The sequence below is a fragment of the Echiichthys vipera genome, assembly GCF_963691815.1.
Source record: "Echiichthys vipera genome assembly, chromosome: 5".
Lineage (NCBI taxonomy): Eukaryota > Metazoa > Chordata > Actinopteri > Perciformes > Trachinidae > Echiichthys > Echiichthys vipera.
In genome coordinates, this window is record NC_139830.1 from 27,799,064 (window position 1) to 27,818,832 (window position 19,769).

The following is a 19,769-nucleotide window of genomic DNA, read 5'->3' on the forward strand; positions in this document are numbered from 1 at the left end:
TGAAAAGTGTAACTGATTGTCCTACTTTTGGAGATTAGGCCTCAACACCCAGCTGAGCAGAAAGGCACGTCGTATGATCAAATGCATGAGTCTCAAATTGGGAGAGAGGTTCACTCTGTAGAATAACAGCCAACCGTTTTTTACCTGTGATTCAGACAGAGCTTCCAGTTTCACAGCTTATAAGAAGGGGGGGACTGGAGAGATATCATCCATTTTAAGAGAATAACAGACATCCTCCAGAAAAATGGTGTCTGATATTGAAGCTAAATGAAAAAGCACCACAAGATAATGAGGGCCTTCACTTCCAGAACATGCCACTCGCCGTCACACTCGTCTGTGTAGTTGAAAGCCCAATATGGAAATATCTGTAGGCTATTTTCCAAAATGGATGAAAGCTTTTTTGCACAGATCTCTCAGTATTCACATTTGACCCGCGTCTGCCATGTGCTCACACACATACACACACACTTGACTGAAGAGATGAGCAACAAAGACAGTGAAAGCAAGCGGATTTTACAAAATATACAGGTAGGAAAGTGACTGTCCGTCCATCAGCTGCAGTCTGTACCAGCAGACTGACTGACTGACGGACGGACTGTCAGGCAGACAGACAGGCAGGGTTCAGTTTCCACAGGTTGTAGACAATTCCAGCTGCTGATCTCGTCCTCCCCAAATTCTTTGTTCCAAGCAAAAGTTTTTCATTTCAGGCTGCGTTAGTACTCCGGGTTCGAATGGAGAACAGCGCATCAACCCGTTCTGAATGTATAAAGTTGCCATGGTAACCAGTGCTCGTGGGCTCTCTCTCTACGTGAGCCTGTAGAGAGTGCTGAGAGTCTGGGTGATGAAGTTGAGGATTCCTCTGCCGACGTCTCTCCAGTCCTGCCAGCGGGGGGCAGCGTGCTGTGAGAGAGAAAGACAGAAAGACACGTCAGTCCAAATATAGTCTCTCATAGACTGTTTGTGTCAGCACTGGAGAAAGGTCTGGCTCCACTCATTATCATAATATAAAAAAAACAAAAATAAACGCATGTTTGTATTTCTTTAAACCAATCACAATCGTCTTTGCGTCACTAAGGCTGTGTTCAGACGAGAGAAGTGGCTGCAGCGTTCTATCACAGGTTTGAGCGGAGGTGTGGGGGCGCCACTTATTTGTGTGACGTCCTGTTGTGACGCAAGCCTAAACGTCGAATGCAGCGACGGTGGCTTCACAGGATAATGTCAGTAACCTGGCAACCTGTCGGGAATCTGTTTTGGTGGAACATTTGCACACAGGGAGGTGAGCTCTGCAATTAAAATGGCTACATCCCCACTAAAGATATATTATAAACATATTCTTTGTATGTCTTTCCAACCATTCACCGAAAAAACCAAGCAGGCATGCCTTACCGCACAACACAAATCTTTATCAAAAGTTGCCAAATTTGGAGTGTAGGTTTCTATCCTGGAGCTTGTTGTTGTTTCCTGACGCAAAGGGGATTTTGAAAACAATAAAACGCAGACAGTAGAAGGGGAGGAGAAAGCTGTGTGAAATACACAGCCAAAGGCAGGCTTGTGGTCTACATTTGGTGAGTCAGTAACCTAGTAAAACATGTTGGACTATTCAAAATCTGACCTTTTTAAGGCGAGCCAAGATGCTAAAAAATGTGCATTTATTGACGCAACCTACAAACAGCTCATACAACATAATAGACTTAATAACATAATTGCAACTTCATGAAAGTCAATGCTGTTCCCTTTTGTCACTGATGGCATGTAAAGCAGCAGCTAAGAAAGACTATTTATAGACTAGGTCTAGTTTCCAAAAGTGAACTTGGATATCTATCTATCTATAAAAATAATGACCACCCGGGGTGGGAAGAAAAACAGCCTTGAAGCTGATTGTTTGATTTCTCGTAAATACAAGAGAGATGAGTGCACAGGAAAAGGAAGCAGAGAAAGTAGAGAAGAGGAGAACATGTCTGTGTGGTGGGGAATTATGAACCACTCGAAAAAGAGTATACACAAGTGGGTCTATGTTAAAGATGCTGCTCTGAACTGCTTGAACCTCGTGCCTGTGGTTATCCCTCCCTCCTTTACAATCTCCATCCCTCCGTCCTTCATTCCTTTTGTTTCAAACTGCTCATTTAGAAAAAGTCTGACTGTGCTTTTGGCCTGGGTGGGTTGTAAACAAGACACACGATTTCCCCAATTTCCCCTTATGAATAAAGTCTGTCTTTCAAATGCACACACACACACACACACACACACACACACACACACACACACACACACACACACACACACACACACACACACACACACACACACACACACACACACACACACACACACACACACACACACACACACACACACACACACACACACACACACACACACACACACACACAGACACCACAGACAGACACACAGACAGACAGACACACAGACAGTTCAATGAGGGCAGCAACACCAGAAACCTGCTACACATGTCTGCAAAAGTGCTGTTACACCCTCATAAAGTGTGTGTGCAATCAATGTCTGAGTGTGAGTCAAGAGGTGACGTCATCTTTGTTTGTGTGCATAAGGCAGGAGGGTGAGGGAGAGAGAGAGCAGTGGGGAGATATGTGTGTGTGTGTGTGTGTGTGTGTGTGTGTGTGTGTGTGTGTGTGTGGAGGGGGGAGGAGGTGGAGAGTTGCTGCCAACTCCACACGCGATCTAGAGTCCAGAGGGAGGGGTGGGATAAAGAAATAACAATAAAAGGAAACAGATAGACAGCAGTGGAGACATACTGTTTACTGTCTATTATGAGTTTTAGTACGATGTAGTAAGATTTTTGTTGTTTTTAAGTGTTTAGGAACACATTTTTCACACTACTGTTTCTGAAACCCATTGTACTAATACACTTATTAAATCAATACCAAGAAGGATAAAGAGTGACGAGGAAGGAAACAGTTTAAAGTACAAAAGACGGAAGAAAGTGAAATGGGGAAAGGGAGAGAAGAGAGAAACCCGTGTAATATAGTTTCTAAAAAAGTGGTGTGCTTTTGTGGAGAGAATAAGAAGGAAAGAGGAAGGAGAGGGTGGATGCAGAAAGACTCTAGTAGGACTGTCATTAGTGAAATGAGAGTAAAACTGGCTCACAGATGACATCGATTCACTCTCTCACACATGCAAGTATTGATCAGTCTTCACTACAGGCACGCGCGCACGTGTTATCACATGCTCAGCCATGCAAGAACACACTGAACTGATAAGATAGTTGTGTGTGTGTGTGCGCGTGAGAGAGAGGGAGGATCAATGTGACTGTGCAGCATTAACAGACAGAAAACAATGTACACACACATCAGACATACTCAAACAAACTATGGGCTCACTGCAATAATACAGAATAATAATACTGAATGTTCAGCTGTTGTTTACATCTGGATTATTAAGCATTATCAGGTTACTGACGGCAAGTATTACAGTAAACATCTTCTTCACATTTTTTATAGGGGAGCAGAGAAAAGTATGTGGCCTTCTGTTACTCTGATAACCGTTTAAAAGCTCATTTAGATGCTTTTGGTAAAAAGTGGAAAAAACACATTAAGGCCCCAATCAGAAGAGCAGAAGGTTTGAAAACGTGAGGCGCACCGCACTGCCTTTTTTGTTGAAGATGCCCCGAACAGTCATAGCATCATCAATTGCGTCTTTTTGTTATTCTTGTTACTAGGCAACCACTGAATCACCTGTCCTCTGTAGTTATTTTGTTGTGAAAGTAAATTATATCGGGTGCTCTTCCGCTCTGAGTTTAAGTTTTTCAGACGTGAGGCGTTCAGGGTGCTCTTGTGAAAACGGGAGGCGCTCAGCAATGCTAAAGCAGCGTGCAATGTAAGCCTGAGAATGTTCACATTTGTCCAGGTCATCGTTATCCCCAAGAAAGAATAGAATAAGAGACAAAGAATATCCCCAAAATCAGACCAACCAGTCCCAGTCCTGACCAGTTGCCAACATGAACTGATGAAGCCTCTTGGATGAGAGGTGAAACATCTTCCTAGACAAATAACCAAGTCCAGTTGCTTTTGACTGAAATTGCTTTGGGGATAACAGTAACGTACTTCACTCTGATTTGAAGCAATTACAAAAAGCCGCCCCAGCTGCTAAAATGCGCTCTGTCTGGGCCTAAAAGTGCAACAAAGCTAAGCACAGACGACTAATAAATATGTTGTGGACCAGACTGATTTTCTGAAGGGGTCTGTTTTTAGCTTCATCAAATATTTTTTGTTAAGGTTCACTCCTTTCTGTTTCAGGTTCCATATCAACTTATCTGCATTAAATACAAACTACCTAACCTATAACTAAAGACATTATAAGTCACACATCAAAGCCCCGCCCCCCTTCTTACCGCTCTGTGCAGGCCCGTGGCGTTAAATTCATCTCCAATGGCCCTCAGCTGGTTGGCCACTCTCCTGACTTCCAGCTCCAGCACTGCCTCTCCTCTGGGGGCTCTGAGATGTGGTGAAGCCCAGGATGGGTGCTCGTTCTGAGGCAGCAGGTCCGGCAGAGGTCCCCGTCGGCTGGAGGCCGCCTGGCGCTCGTCTCTGTACGATTCTGCAAAACAAATGCAAAATAGATTCAGAAAATGGAATACTAACAGAAATAAAAGGACATGCTTTTTCCCTTCATTTTATTTCACCATTGCTTTTCCTCATGCTCTGACTCTGTCTCTCTCTAGAGAAGAAATGTTCATGTAGGAAGAGACAGAAGCACTCTATTGGGTATGCAGAGCCTCTGGTTATGCTTAATTGATTCTCAACAAGCATTCATAGCCTCCTTACACACTAATGTAGACAGTTCAAGTAAGTGGGATCTGTGCAAACATTAACACATCCAAAAACACACACAATATCACACAAAGACTTCCACTCAGTCACTATCAGATGGTTACTGATCACCACATGGAGTAATATATAGAGATAGATATCCATAAAGGTAAGGATATTGTGCACACATACATATTTTTACTTGCATAAAGTAGAAAGAAGACTTTAGAGTTTATCACATTTGATGCAGAAAGAACAAGAAGTGACAATTAGTTAATTTTCTTGAAAAAGGTGCTCGTTTAAACTTCAGTCTTGACTTTTGACAAAACAGTTACCGCGGTTCCCAATGGGGTCGTTTAATTCTCTGGCCACACACGCATTACTTAAGGAGCCTGATGGAGTGACTTATTTTCTTCTTCATGGAACTCGGGAGAGTAATCTCTTAATCTGCTTAATAAGTCTGGTATAGAGAGGAGCTGTATGTGTGTTTGTGGTGTTTACAGACTACACACAGATACCTGTACCTTCCGTCTGGTCACTTTGGTGTGACAAACCTAGACTATTACAGATATAATGATTTTAAGAGAGATGTGTTTTGAAGCATTTTTTAAAAAGTAGTTTTAAATAAAAATAAACAAGTTTCCTTATTTATTTATGTCTACTCACTCGCTTATTTTGTTATTTTTCTTGCTTAATTTTTACTTCTTTAATCAGTTATTGTATAATGCAGAAGTAGTGTAAGCATCTTAACCACGTAATTATTTAATTAAACCAGAGCATTGACACTTGTTCTCATTTGTCTTTTCTGCACAAACAAAACACGTTTCCTAAATGTTATTTCATGGTGTAGAATTTAATTTAATCATTTTTTTCCCTTCACTCTACACAAGCTGTGAGCGTGTCACCTCTCTTGTCCGTTTGATTACCCAGCCAACATTTAAAAAGTCTCATTAAATTTCAATGTATTTTGCATAATGTTGTTCAGTTCTCTTTAAGATGATCCCATGGCACTTGTTTTTGACTTTGTCAACAGATTTCCTTTGAAATGACCCCTGCTTCCATCACAGAGCTGGGCGCCTGCGGCAACCACAATTCTGTAGTTGCCACAGAAACGGCACCCCTGGCAACCACAGCATCTGCTTTGCTAGGAGGATTACAACTGATCCTCTAAAGATGCAGGTGACTAGACAGAGAGACAGAGAGACAGAGAGACAGAGAGACAGAGAGACAGAGAGAGAAAAGAGAGAGCAGAGAAAAAAAATAACAAATGGAAAACCCTGGCTTGTTGCCAAGGTAACTCTAAGTCAGCACTCTTGGAGACGTCTCCACGCGATTGGCCGACAGAGCTGGGGGCTGAGCTGTGATAGGGTGTTAGGAGGAAAAGGGGCGGGACTGAGGGTGAACCTTTCTGTTTGATAGGCTGACAGACTGACAAGGTGACAGAGAGATCCTGTGACCAGTTAGACATGAGAGGCAGGAGAGAGGAGGGCGACTTGGTTGCCGGGTGGAGGGTTGGCATTAAAGATCAAAACAGACTAAAGCAGGAAAAAGCTTCATGGGAACTTAGCTTTAGCTCTTACTTTACTAATTAACTGACTGACTGACTATACAAACCTACATTTACTGTCTAACAACTGCACATGCTGGCAGATTTACAGATTATCCGAAGTGGTATTGATTACCAACATTAAATTATTCAGAGCCTGATAACTGAATGACTAATCAATTAACTGACTTGTTAATTACAGCATCTGACTGATTAATTAGGAGACTCATGGATTATCCCCAAGTGTCTGACTAATTGATTAACTAGGTTGCTGAGTAGCAAACTGAATAATTAACTGCCTTACTGACTAGAAATCAGACTCCCTCATTAACTGACTGATAAGCCTGACAAACTTAAATACCTGAATAAATAAATGGATACAAACAGGCTTCCTAAGAAATCTGTCCCCTAACTGAAGACCAAATTTACCTCTTTACCTTTTACCTCACAAATGAAGTATGAATGATTGAGTGACTTGACTTTGTGCTGCCCAGCTGAGCGCTCAGAGAAGGAGGAAATGCAGCACATTGTTTCTCTGCTGCAGCCAGACTGCAGAGAGGACAAGTCTGAACATGCCTATGATGCTGACCTGCAGCTGAGAGAGGAGGAGGGGGAGGAGGAGGAGGAGGAAAGGGGGGAGTAACCTATCTGTTTACATTGCTACAAATCTGTCACAACACAATGGCTAGGTGCCAAATGTAAACCTGCTGATGCCCCTCTGATTTCCCTTTCCACGTCCTCTGAATTTCCCTCCAGGATACCGAAGTTTAGACTGACTCAACGTGACACATCCCACGGTAATAAAAGGTGTCCGCTCTGCACTCAACTCAACGCTCTCCTGATTTTACACGAGTCAAGGGGAATTATTCACTTTCCGTGACTGTGGCACAATCACTTGAATGGCAAAAAACAACCAGCGAGGCTCAGACTTTGTCACGTAATACTTACTAATACTAACTAATACTAACTAACTGATAGTTAAGAGTAGGAGCTACTATAATTTCTCTCTTTGCACAGTTAAGAAACAGGTGCAAGGTCCGTGAATGTAAAACATAATTATCTCTCCATTAATCCTTGATTTGAGAGACAAGAAAGAAGACTTTTTTTAAATGTATTTTCTGTATAAATGCCCATATCTGTTGCTGTAAACTCCTACTCCTCACACCGCACACGGATCGACATCATACACTGCTTAGTGAACAAAACCGGTTCAAGTAGTTTTTATTGTCGGAATAGCTTCACAGTGAAGTAGCACATTGGTCTGAAGGTTACAGGGCCAACATGTTTATCCCTGTGACGGTTGTAACACATCTTCTCCTGATCTCTCTGCCTGTCCCCCATCAGCGCTGCCCAAACAGTCTCCTGTCATGGAAACACCGCCCGGGGCGAAGTGCACACACAACCGATACTCTCCTTCTAACTGATAACTTTGATGTTTATTTAAGGGTGGAGGTCTGAAAGGAAAACTGTGCCATGAGTCACATTTTTTTCCACTGTTTCGTCAGAACCTGCTTCCACTGCGGATCCTCTGCAGCTTGTTCTCGCAGCAGTGAACCCGGCCATAAATCAGTGCTGTCTCTGTCGGTGCTCATTCTGGCAGGATAAATCATTAGTAATGTGCCCCCCTCTCTCTGTCTGTCAAAACAAAGGGAGGACTAACCCACGTGGTTATAGTGACACCATGCTACAACTCACATCCTTTTACTGTAAATGTTAGATTTGTATCCTCCGCTAAGCTTTTTGTTTAGAATCACACTTGGATAAACAGGCAGCACCGTTTTTCTTTAGTTATAAGTGAAAACTATAATCTTACCTGACTGCTCTCCTGAAGAGGCACTTGGTGCAACTGCGTCATCTACGCTCCTATCTTCCCTCCGACTGCAGAGTGGCGAATGAGGCGGCGTTGATGATGGCGATAGCGCTGGTACCTGCTGGTTAGTCGAGCCTTCTGGGTGGGGGTGAGGCAGCGTGTAAGGCAGATAGAGAGCCTGCAAAGGGTGCAGATGGTGGTGGTTATGGTGGAGCTGTATTGGACCGGTGCCAGTCCCAGAGCCAGTGGTGGTGTTGGTAGTGGTGAGCAGGCCGGGCCAGTTGTAGAAGGGGCGAGGCAGCTCCATGCGGCAGGTGTTGTGGCGAGGAAGAGGGCCATTTCCTCCACTTCCTCCAGTTTCCCCGACGCTCTCGATGGTCTCTGCACGCGCCATCTCAGTAGTAGTCTAAATCACACAGACATGCACCGATGTAAATACACACCCGGACAGCAAGTACTGCAGCATCAACAATGACAATGACATGATAGTCTCAAAAATACATGATTTTTTAAATTAAAATCAACACAAAATAATGGTGGCCCTGAGAGCTCAATGCATAAATGACTTACTTAGTGTCCCCTGTAAACAGTTCCCATTGTTGTGTGTGCCACTTGCTGTGTGTTTCTGTATTTGGTTGTTTTTTTCTGTATTTGTTTCTTTATTTGCTTGTGCTTTGTCTATTTGCATATGTTTTCTTAATTTGCAGTGGATTGAAGTGTACAAAATAAGTGCTAAGACAAAAATGCTAAAAGAAGAACTAGTTAAGTCTATAGGCTAAAGATAATACAATAGCTGGTTAAAACACCAGAATGCAAATTCTGTTTTTTCTACAATAATTTAGCCACAGATTGGACAAACAGATTACTAAGAAACAATAATAAAAAAAATGCTCAAGAACTATTTAAAAATAATATACACAATCAAATTTGGCAATAATAATAACATTTTTATCAATAATAATAATAATAATAATAATAATAATACAATTTTAAAAAACTTCAAGAAGCAAATTGTATGTTTTTTCGACTACAAACGGGCCGCAGTATATATTTAAAGGTGTTTTCCGGTATATGAATACATAAATACGTCTTCAGTTCTAATGTTAGCCCCATTGTTTTCCTTTCTCCCCGGTTTGACCCACCAACCCATACTTTCTTCTAAAGACCGCTAGGGGGCGACGGCGGCTCCCGTCATGAGAGCACGAGACTTGTTTGTAAACAGAACTGTGCCGCACGAGCACGAGGACGCGCCCGCGCACACACACACACACACACACACACACACACACACACACATTGCACGGCAGGCCACGCGGCTCTCTGCGTTTGAACAGCAGTGAGTGACGATAGGAAGGAAAACTGCGAAGTTCAAGGCAGAAAACAGTGTGAATAAACCCTCAAACTAACGTGTAATTTACATATTTTCTCCACTTTAATACATTTTATTTTGTGTCGGTTTCAACATAAAAACCTGAAAACGAGCAGAGAAAGTTTCTGGACGAAAAACGACCATTGAGCTTGACGTTTAGTCCACTAAAGCATTGATTCATGAATCGTTCCGTCGCGTGTGTTGAGTTTGTTGTTTACATTTCTCCGGTCCTAATTAGTCACATACCGCGAGACATCACAGTTGAAGGCTATTTCGACAAGTCTAACTATAAACTCTATTTTAGCTGTTTTTCTTTGCTTGAACTGTCTGTATCTGTCTGGACATGCCCCGAAGCTGAGAGAAACTACAAGGTTGGAGAAAGAGTCCAGTCGAAGCTAGTTTAGCTGTGCCACTGTGGGTATGTTAGAAAAGGGGTAAGTTCGTGTTAACTAGCAAAACACATGACACTCAGCCGAGCTTTTATTCTGACAGATGAACCCCTCTGAGCTGTCACCTCCTAACGCACTCCTGCAGCGGTGGTAACGCGGGTCAAAGGGATGTGCACTGAGGCTTACTGGGTCTGTGTGCCGCTCCGTGGTGAGGCTGTCTTCGGGTCAGGAAGCGGCCGAAACAGGTGGACATCAGAGGGGACCGATGTGCCAAAACAACCGGCGAACGGTCACAAGATGTCAGAGTCCACTCCGGTGAAAACGAGTCACTCCATGTCCAGTTTCAGGTTTGATGTGTTTCAATAAGTATTGAGCCTGTTTTCCTGTTGAATTACCCCATCAGAATAAAAGTACCGGCGAGATGTACCGAATAACGGAGCGGCTTGTCGTCGGTGCTGTCGCCTGTCTGTCCGGGATGCTCTGTGTGAGCGGTCTTCTTCTGCTTCAACTATCTTCGTCAAAGCAAAGACAAGGGAGCTGACGTCCGGTGGGACGTTTCAGAATAAAATATGTTGTGTTTTTTTCTCTTCTTAAAATGTTTCTTAGCTGGGATTTAAACAACATTCTTTATTTGGGTATTATTTTATGTAACATATTGTGAACCTTTCTACAATTGTTGGTCAATAGTTTGCACATTCCTGCACAAAAATGTACCAGTCTTTCTTTACTTTCATTTATGTTTCTTGACTTTTTCAGTGCTTTTTATCCTTTTCATTTCCTCTTACTATGATTATTGTTTTGCGCCAAAATGCACCAAGGCAAATTCATTGTATTAACACAACATTGCATTAAACCTGATTCTGATTCATGTGGTTAAATTAACATAATGAGAAATGCACACATTGGCCTAAACATGCACGGTCAGTTAACTTAATGCTACAAAACGTAGACATGGGTGAATAAAACCCTAACACCATAACAAACTAAGGCTATATGTGTTATGGCATGTGACACTGTAAAAACAAAACAAAAACTAAACCTTTGGTTCATACTTGGTCTACATTTTTAATACCAGGGACATGTTGAGTGCCATTTTAATTCTCCATCTGAACTGTTTTTCTTTTTACTTTTTAACAATATTAGGTTGTAATAATGATTACGCTCGCAATGCACTTAACAGTAAGCGAATTGTCTTTTGAACCCTCAGTTAACATACTTTTATTTTGAAGGGCGAATCACAGCGTTGTCTGGTTGAGATGACTTCCTTCTCCTACTCATCGACAAGTGCTGACATGCTCCAAGACAGGATGCTGCTGTCTCACTTTCTACCCCCCCCCCCCTCTCTCTTTACCTTCTTTCTTCCTTTCCTGGGTTATTTTAGTTTATGTTTTATACGTAACAACCTGAGGGCTGCATTGCAAATGAAACCGTTTCTTACAATAACTCACTGTCAATTTCCCTGTCCCTCAGCTCAATCCAGCAGACTTTATTGTTAGTCTTTATTGTATTATTTAGATTGATTTATTTTAATGCTCCTCATATCCTGTGTTTTCCCTCCCCTACTCCCTCTGTTACTTTTTTTTATCTCTCATCTCAGGACACAAGCTATTTCCTCATCATGTGACAACTCCAAGCAGGCATCAACAAAACAGCCCCCTACCACAGCCACCCACCCACACAAACAAACGCATACATCCCCAACCCCCAGCTGGCCCTCCCCTAATTTCCTTCCCAGTATGACACATCTGCAGCAGCTGCAAACCAACACAGTGTGATCCTGTGCAGAGTGGAGCTGAGTCAGCACTTAGTGAGAAGTGCATCTGTTTGGTATAACACGTTTAATGCAAGAGAGACTGTGTTGGTATTACCTATAATCACTACTGACAGTTGATCCGTGCAAAGAAAGAGCAACTGCTGAAGGTTCATCACGGGTCATTCATATTAATAGCGTTCATGTTGTCATGGTGTAAACAACCCTCTGTGCGTTTAGATGACAGGATTGCCCATTATGGGATGAACGCCCTATTGTGTTAAATTTCAGCCTAGTAGATGTTTTTTTTTTTTATTGCTGAGAATTAATACCTTTTCCCTAAAAGGACTGAATTCAAATAAAAATAATCCTATGAATTCGCCGCACAATCCTATCCAGGATGAAATGAACAATTCAGTGCATTTTCATGCTCCAGAGAGAAGGTAAGCAGTGACACGTCTTCCAACTGTCCATGTTGAGTCTTGTGCAAACAGCAGTGTTTACTCTTGACTAACTGTGAGTCCAAATGCTCTACTTTTTACATGGACTGCAACTAAAATAAAGTTCTGAGTCACATGTTGTGCCTTGGGTGTTTTCATCCTAAAGAGACGATCATATTGTGTTTTGCACATTTTTTTAAACTAAGGTTAATGTCAGCAACAGTGATGGAAGAGGATAGACTGTAAGTAACAGCAGTGTCAAATATTAAAAGTCCTGCATTCAAAATCTTACTTAAGTACAAATAAGTGGAGATCAAAATATACTTAAAGTAACACAAATAAAGAACTCATCATGCAGAATGATCCTTTTTAGAATAATAGCCTATAAACTATATTACTGGATTATAATTACTGATGCATTCATTTATACATCACTTTAATGTTGTAGCTTATAAAGGTGGAGCTCAATTTCATTATATAATATACCACTGGGGTGCTTAATCTATAATAATGCAACATATAAGTTGATTTACATTTTGTATTAATAATCTAGATCTTCACATTTAGTAACAAACAGTATAAAATAAATGTAATTAAGTACAATAGTCCACGTCTGGAATAAACAGGTCAGAAACAGACCACATCTTAATGGTAAATAATAAATATTTAAAATTTGTGTCTTAATACATATAATTTGAATCCAGTCCAGTGAAAATGTGTGTTGTGTGCAGCTTGTCTTGCATTATTTATTGGTAAAGAAAAAGAGGAGCCATTTAAATGAGGAATCTTTTCTTTTGTCTCAACATCAGTGAAGTTCATTCTCTGCACTCATTTGTACATTTACTGAATGTTTTTGTTCACAGTTGTTAATGAAGACATATGGCTTCGCCAGATGTTTGAAATAAAATGTTTTTGTCACATTTTTCATTACTATTATGTCTGATTTTGTTACTTTGGTAAATGTTGTGTTATAGTTCATTTGTTTTCCCTGAATGTCAACACATCCAACGGTGAATCATCCAGAATGCAGATATGTTTGCACTTTCAGACAAAGAAACAGGTCTGTGTGTGTGTGTGTGTGTGTGTGTGTGTGTGTGTGTGTGTGTGTGTGTGTGTGTGTGTGTGTGTGTGTGTGTGTGTGTATGTGTGTGTGTGTGTGTGTGTGTGTGTGTGAGAGTGTGTGTGTATGTGTGTGTGTGTGTGTGTGTGTGTCAGTTTCCCTCTGAGGTAACTGTAATGTGACGGCTGTACAACCAGTTCCTTTGGATGCAAACTGAATCCCTGCACTTGAAGCTTCAATAGAAATTATTTTGATGGCATTGCGGATAGATTTCCTAAACCCAAACATTAGAAATAATAATCCGGGATTAGTGAATGTTTTGTTAACACTGGAATCCATTTATGGCAAATTGCTTAATCCAAATATGCAGTCAGCCACTGACACATATGGATTTTGAACACTTCACGGGCACATTTTAAAATCTACATAACTCCAAAATCTGTCCGTACTCCAGTGCAATTTTTTCATTTATGTTAAGCTCACTCTGGCACACAACATCTTGCTGTTCAGACTGGAGGCTGCTACACTCATAATAATGATTTTTCATGACAGAAACCTAAAGTTGCAATCAGAACAGCAGCCCAATTGGTGCAGCTTTAACACGCAACAGTCTGAAAACCCTGAATAACATTAGCATCCCAAATGACTTCAGACACCCCCGCTGTTGGGACCCCTGACCTTCAGACCATTGTCCTCTGTGCACACCCCTCAGCTGCAGGGCATGAGACAGGGGCGGCTCAGCCGAGCTGCGGGTCCGAGGCTGTTTAATCGGCCGGAAATGGCAGTGTGTCTCATGACCCCCCCTACACTTCCTCCAGCACCAGATTGTCGCGCACACCCCTGTTTGAGGAGGAGGAGGGGGGAGTGAAAAGGAGTGGGTCCCCTCTCAGGTACATGTCCGGGCGAACATCCTCTGCCAGCTTTGAGACAGACGCACTTTGCACAACATGCGGTCAACAGTTAACGTGTAGAGACTAGATAATGAATGTCAATTTAAGTCAAGACTGTGACCATCAGAGATCCTGTCAGGGCACCTTTGTTATACTGTTTCTGACTTTTTTTTAAAGGGTAAAATTCAAAGTATTCATGAATACCCTGAATTACTTTTGGAATAATAACACGTAAAAGCTTGTCAAAAAGGTCCAGACATTTAATTGGAAAATACATTTTTGGTTCTTAATGTTTCATCCGTCTCATGAATAGATTCATCTACAGTGCTTTGTTTAATTATTCTTTATAATGTTTGTAGTTGCTAGGTCACACCACATCCTCCATATGCCAAATCGAAGTTAATGGCTGCACCTTACACCCATGAACCTCCATCGGAAAAATGAACCCACAGTTCTGCCTCAACGGAATTAATAAACATGCATAAATAAACCTTAATGCTTACTGCCTTAAATGTACTTGTTTTCTTGCCTTCATCATCTTTCTGTCATCATCAGCATCATTAAATTATTTTGGGAGTTAATAGCTGCAAAGCACAATTTCCATATTTTTTGGGGAAATGACCATTTATTATGGAAAAGCACAGTTTAACCAGCTGTCCCCTTATATTCACCTGCAGTTTAGACTGGTATTACTATTGTGAAGTTTTGTCATCAAAGTTTCCAGTGCCAGTGTGTTAACTAAATGTGACCTTTATTGATATTAATTCTCTACCTGTTCTCATCCAAACTCATCACCTACGGATACTTTATCAGGGCCCATTGGTGTCACTTGACAGGACACTTTGTTTGTTTGATCTGTTCATCAAACTGTGACGCTCCTCTACGGTCTCTGTTTTAAACAACTTGGTTAACACTGGGGATTCAAGCACAGCTACATGGCTGGTTTAAGGCGAGAAAGCCACTTGGTTAGGGATGTCGATCTTAATTCGGTAGCACTTGCTGAGTGTGCATGTGAAGGCCGCAGAGTTTACAATACTTTTAAAATACTATTTAAAATGGACGCTCAAAGGTCAGTCGATATCAAACAGGATTTGAGAGCTGTGACAAAACATGTCATTTGGCGCCCTGGGAATGGGAACTGGTTGCAGTTGTTGTTTTTATGCTGAAACCTTCTCTGGATGTGTATCTCCCCACCAATCATATCATCCATACTGAGATCAAATTTTACTGACCATCTCTATCTCTTGTATCCAGAGATGTTTTGACTCTGATTTGTTTTTATTTGTGTAGATTCGTGCAACAGGAGAACAAGTGCAGGCTAAAGGGTCGGTCACGCCTCAGCACCCAGAACACCTGCGGATGCCAATGACCGAGGTCACCTGTTAGGTTTTCAGTTCCAAACCTCATCGTGGACATTGTTTTTCTGCCCTGCAGTGTGTGTGGTACGTGTGTGTGTGTAACTTGAGTGCAGCTATGCAACTAGAGAGACATGACGGCACCAGATAAGGTGTACGCACAGCTCTCTGACCCTGTCTCTGTGTTTGCCTGATTCTCACACACACACACACACACACACACACACACACACACACACACACACACACACACACACACACACACACACACACACACACACACACACACACACACACACACACACACACACACACACACACACACACACACACACACAGGTCATCTATAATGTGATAAGCATGTAAATTACTCACTTCTGCAGTAGAACCAGATCGTCCTCCTTCCTCCCTTCAGCCAAACCACCCTGGTCGGTCCTGCTTCATGTCGGTTTACATGTCGATCAGAACACAACAGCTGTGTGCGCGGTACAGTCTATTTAATTGGCAGCACGGTGCTGCTGCTGAACACATCTGGACATCTGGACAGGTGTTGACAGTGCAACAGTCTGCAGGATGATCTGAGGTTCACTCTGTCACTAAACTGCAACGCTGTAAACAGACCAGGAGTGGTGGAATGTAACATGTACAACACAACAATTACATTTACTCAAATACTTTACTTACATTTCGTAATATGTTACTTGAGTATTTCCATTTTATGTTATTCGACAAAGTTATTGAGGTGTATTCTACTTATTACTCCATATTCTGACAGCTTTTGTTACTTTGCAAATTCAGATCATTATTACAAAATCTAATGAACAATTGAATGATGATGTATTATGGGAGGAGGATAAGCATCTCAGGCTAAAGTAAATAAATGAGCTCCTTCTTTACCAGCTGCAACATTAAAGTGATGAACACATTAATGCATCACTAATTATAATCCAGTAATATAGGTATATAATATTCTGAAATGTGTCATTCTGCACACTGAGTACTTTATGCTTATGTACTTTTATGCGAATACTTTTGTACTTGAACCAAAATACAATTTCAAATGAAAACCCTGTGGTGTTTTGCTGCTTTACTGCTAAATAATTATTTTGTTTTTGTTTCTTTATTAAAGAAAATATGTTTATTTAATTGTGTGCATGCGTATACCCACACCACCAAATTGAAACCAAACATCCTTCTATGGTTGGAAACTGAGAGGCGTGTCTTGCTAGTCGAGCTGACAGTTCTATGGGAGCAGGGCATCCAGGAAGCCTACAAGAGGAAAACGGCACAGTACCCTGTCTTAGTGGCAGAATGCCAAGAGAAAGGCTGGAGAGCATCAACATATCCAGTGGAAGTCGGCTGCTGTGGCTTTTTATGAGCCTCTCAACCAACCGCTTCCCGAGGGACATCAATTACACCTCAGCAAATGTCAAGAAGGTCCTAAAAAGTAATTTCTGAAGAAGCAGCAAAGGGAAGTTTTTGGCTTTGGCTGTTGAGAAAAGACAATAGCTGAGTGAATAGAGAAACCATACAGTGGACCTGACCATCAAAATGCAGCTGCAGGGAGTGGCAGGGAGAAGTCCCTGATCGCTGTCCCACCATCCTGAGATGTTCTGGTGAATAAAGGGGCGAAACATCAGCGAAGGATGGCTCCCAGCTGAACACCCTGCAGCTTGTACTGAGGCACGTGCCTGAGTGCAGCAGGCAGAATACCATGCAGGTCCAACATCAACCTGTCACTAAAACAGGTATAAATATTAGATATGTTATTAGCCTATTAACTTCTCAGTGGTTTGAGGAAAAATATCAACGGTTGGGTCTCTGAAACCTTCTCAAAGCTAATTAAAGAAACTGAAAAATGTGTAGGCTTAAAACAGGACTACTTTGTTTTTCTTAGTTCCTTAAAAGTTAACTTTTGGGGGGGATAAAATAAGAGCATGCCACCCACCAACAGTGGAAATCAGAAAGTGGTGTTTGCTGACTCGGACCCTGCCTCACTGACATTATAGAGCTCAACAGTTTGGTCCTGGAAGTGGAAACCCCGTTCATTTTCTCCATCAGGGCTAACAATTATGTCCACAAAGAAGACACACCAGAAGGTAAAATCGTGGATACATAAAACACAAGTCCTGCAAAGTTGTTCCTGTGGTTACAAAGGAACCACCATCCTTTCTCCCCCACTGACCGGCCCTTCGAGATGTCAATATCAAGTCATCTGTGCCTCCCTGTATCATATCATCTTCCTGCAGCCAGGTCCTTGTTTGCTTGTTTGTGAATAACAATCTCCCAAAATCTAATCTAAAACTCCCCTTGTATTGTAAACCACCTCCATTCTCCCTTGACCTATGTCACCATGACAATGAAAACTCCTTCATGCAGTGATGGTCTGAGGGCTGTGTCTGCGAGTGCTTCTGTTTCCTCCCACAGTTGTGACAGTCATTTTTATGATTTAGATCAAATAAAATCACATTCTAATTTCATGAACTTTCTTAAACTTTCTTATTTCTTGAGATATTAGCAGTTGAATATAAGACGTTCTCTGGAAATGTATAGAAATATGTCATCAAAACAGAAAACACCGAGCGTTATCTAGGACTAATCAGATCCTGTTTTCTAGTTGTCCTTTTCCGATGGGCTGCATTCTCATCAGTACGTATTGCATATTGCATACTTACATAAAAGTCTGCCATTACCAGCAGACTGTTCACACTGAAGTTGCTATAGAGTACGGTCTGGCTATACTGGCTTGTTTGTATTTCTTTAAAACAATCACATCGCCTTGGGCAGTGCTAAGTTAGCACGGAGGTAGCAGAATGGGCGTTATCCCAGTGCTGTACATCCAGTGAGCCAGACTACACTGAAGTAAACTCAAGCAATCACCACTGTATCGATTGCAGTTGAAGGAAAATTGTTTATCGCTAATGTAAAGCAATATTTCTTCATCCAAAATAGGTTATGTATTTTCTCAACACATAAAAGAACCCTTCTCCTTGTATTAGATAGACTTTCACTGCACAGACAGGGGATGAAAAGAAGTAAAGGTGGTGGGAATAGGTGGAAATACTCCCAAACTTAAAGGTTGAATATGGAGAATCACCGCCATCTAGTGTCTCAAGATCGTAGTCGCAACAACCAAAAATAATTCTACCAGTCGGGTTGCCAGGTTTGTTGCTGATTGTGTCAAGTGATGAATCATACAGGGTAACTAATAATTTGGACATATCAATTAATTAACAACAGTATTTTAGTATATTTTTTCTTTGAGTGATGTGTAATCCATAAGCTAGCTCTCAACTCAAAAGGATTCTTCTTTCAACAACAAACAACCCTTGCAACTTGCAACTCAACGCTACCATGGAAACAGAACGTGACAGAAAGTCATCGTCAAACCCGTAAAAATAAAATAAAATATTAATTCAGACTAAATATATCTTTTTATGGAAACGCAATACTTTCATTTTGTACCTCTCAAAATGCCCCGTGGGTGTATTTTTTATTTTTTTTGGACATAGCTTTTACTAAAGATTCTACATATTCAACCTTTAAGTACAGAACTTGAGTAAATGTTCTTACTTACTTACTTACTCACGCTCCACCTCTGGGCAGGCCAGGAGGTGGGAGAGACAGAACTCTGTCATTAGGTAATGGCACAAAGCTACCTGGCATCTGAGTGGATCGGGGCAGCCCAAAGCTCACTGTTACCTCATCAGATGTCAGACTACTTGTAATATTAGCAGGTGCTGATGGGACGATAAAGATGCTTTGGGTTGTTGTTAGCAACCAGCGATAAAGATGCTTTGTGCTGTTGTTAGCAACCAGAGATAACATGTAAAGAAGCTCTGCTGCTAGTCACTTTCAAAACTACAGCTAACATGTCTCTGATGTAAATGTGATGACACATTACCTCATCCTTTAAACAGAGCCGGAGAGATGGATCTGTGTGTGTGTGCCCTGCTTTGCCCTGCTCAGAGCCTGACAGTTTAACTAATCCCTGTTATAATAAGAAGAGTCAACACAGTGTGGAGGAATGTGCATGTACAGCACATCATGTCTCTTCAAACATGGCTTTCTGTCTCCTGCAACACCAGGAAAGTCATTTGAATGGATACGTATTACTGAATATCTCAAATATTTGTTAACTAATGTCAGTAAAAGTGTGTCCTACAAATGTTCAGATGATCCATTTTAAAGAGGATAATCTAAAACTAAGGGCCTCTATTTATTTAGCCATTACAAAATTTAAAAAAAGAATATAGCTAGGGGCTAAACAATCAAATAAGACACAATATGTATTAAAAAACCATTAAAAGATCATTTCATCATTCATCATCAAAAAAGAGAAGTGGTAAGTATGGTCAACTTTGTTGACCTAGCAG

At 41.4% G+C, this 19,769-nt stretch overlaps 1 protein-coding gene across 1 annotated transcript; it reads right to left on the bottom strand.

Moving 5' to 3' along the window:
* Positions 1–622: 622 nt before the first annotated feature.
* bbc3 (BCL2 binding component 3) lies at positions 623–10,295 on the bottom strand. Its single transcript, XM_083914049.1, has 4 exons — positions 10,085–10,295; positions 8,144–8,546; positions 4,367–4,572; positions 623–900 (listed from the first exon to the last, which is right to left on the bottom strand). The coding sequence occupies exons 2-4, from the start codon at positions 8,532–8,534 to the stop codon at positions 805–807; spliced, it is 693 nt and encodes a 230-aa protein (XP_083770175.1). The 5' UTR covers positions 8,535–8,546; positions 10,085–10,295; the 3' UTR covers positions 623–804.
* Between the last annotated feature and the right edge of the window lie 9,474 nt (positions 10,296–19,769).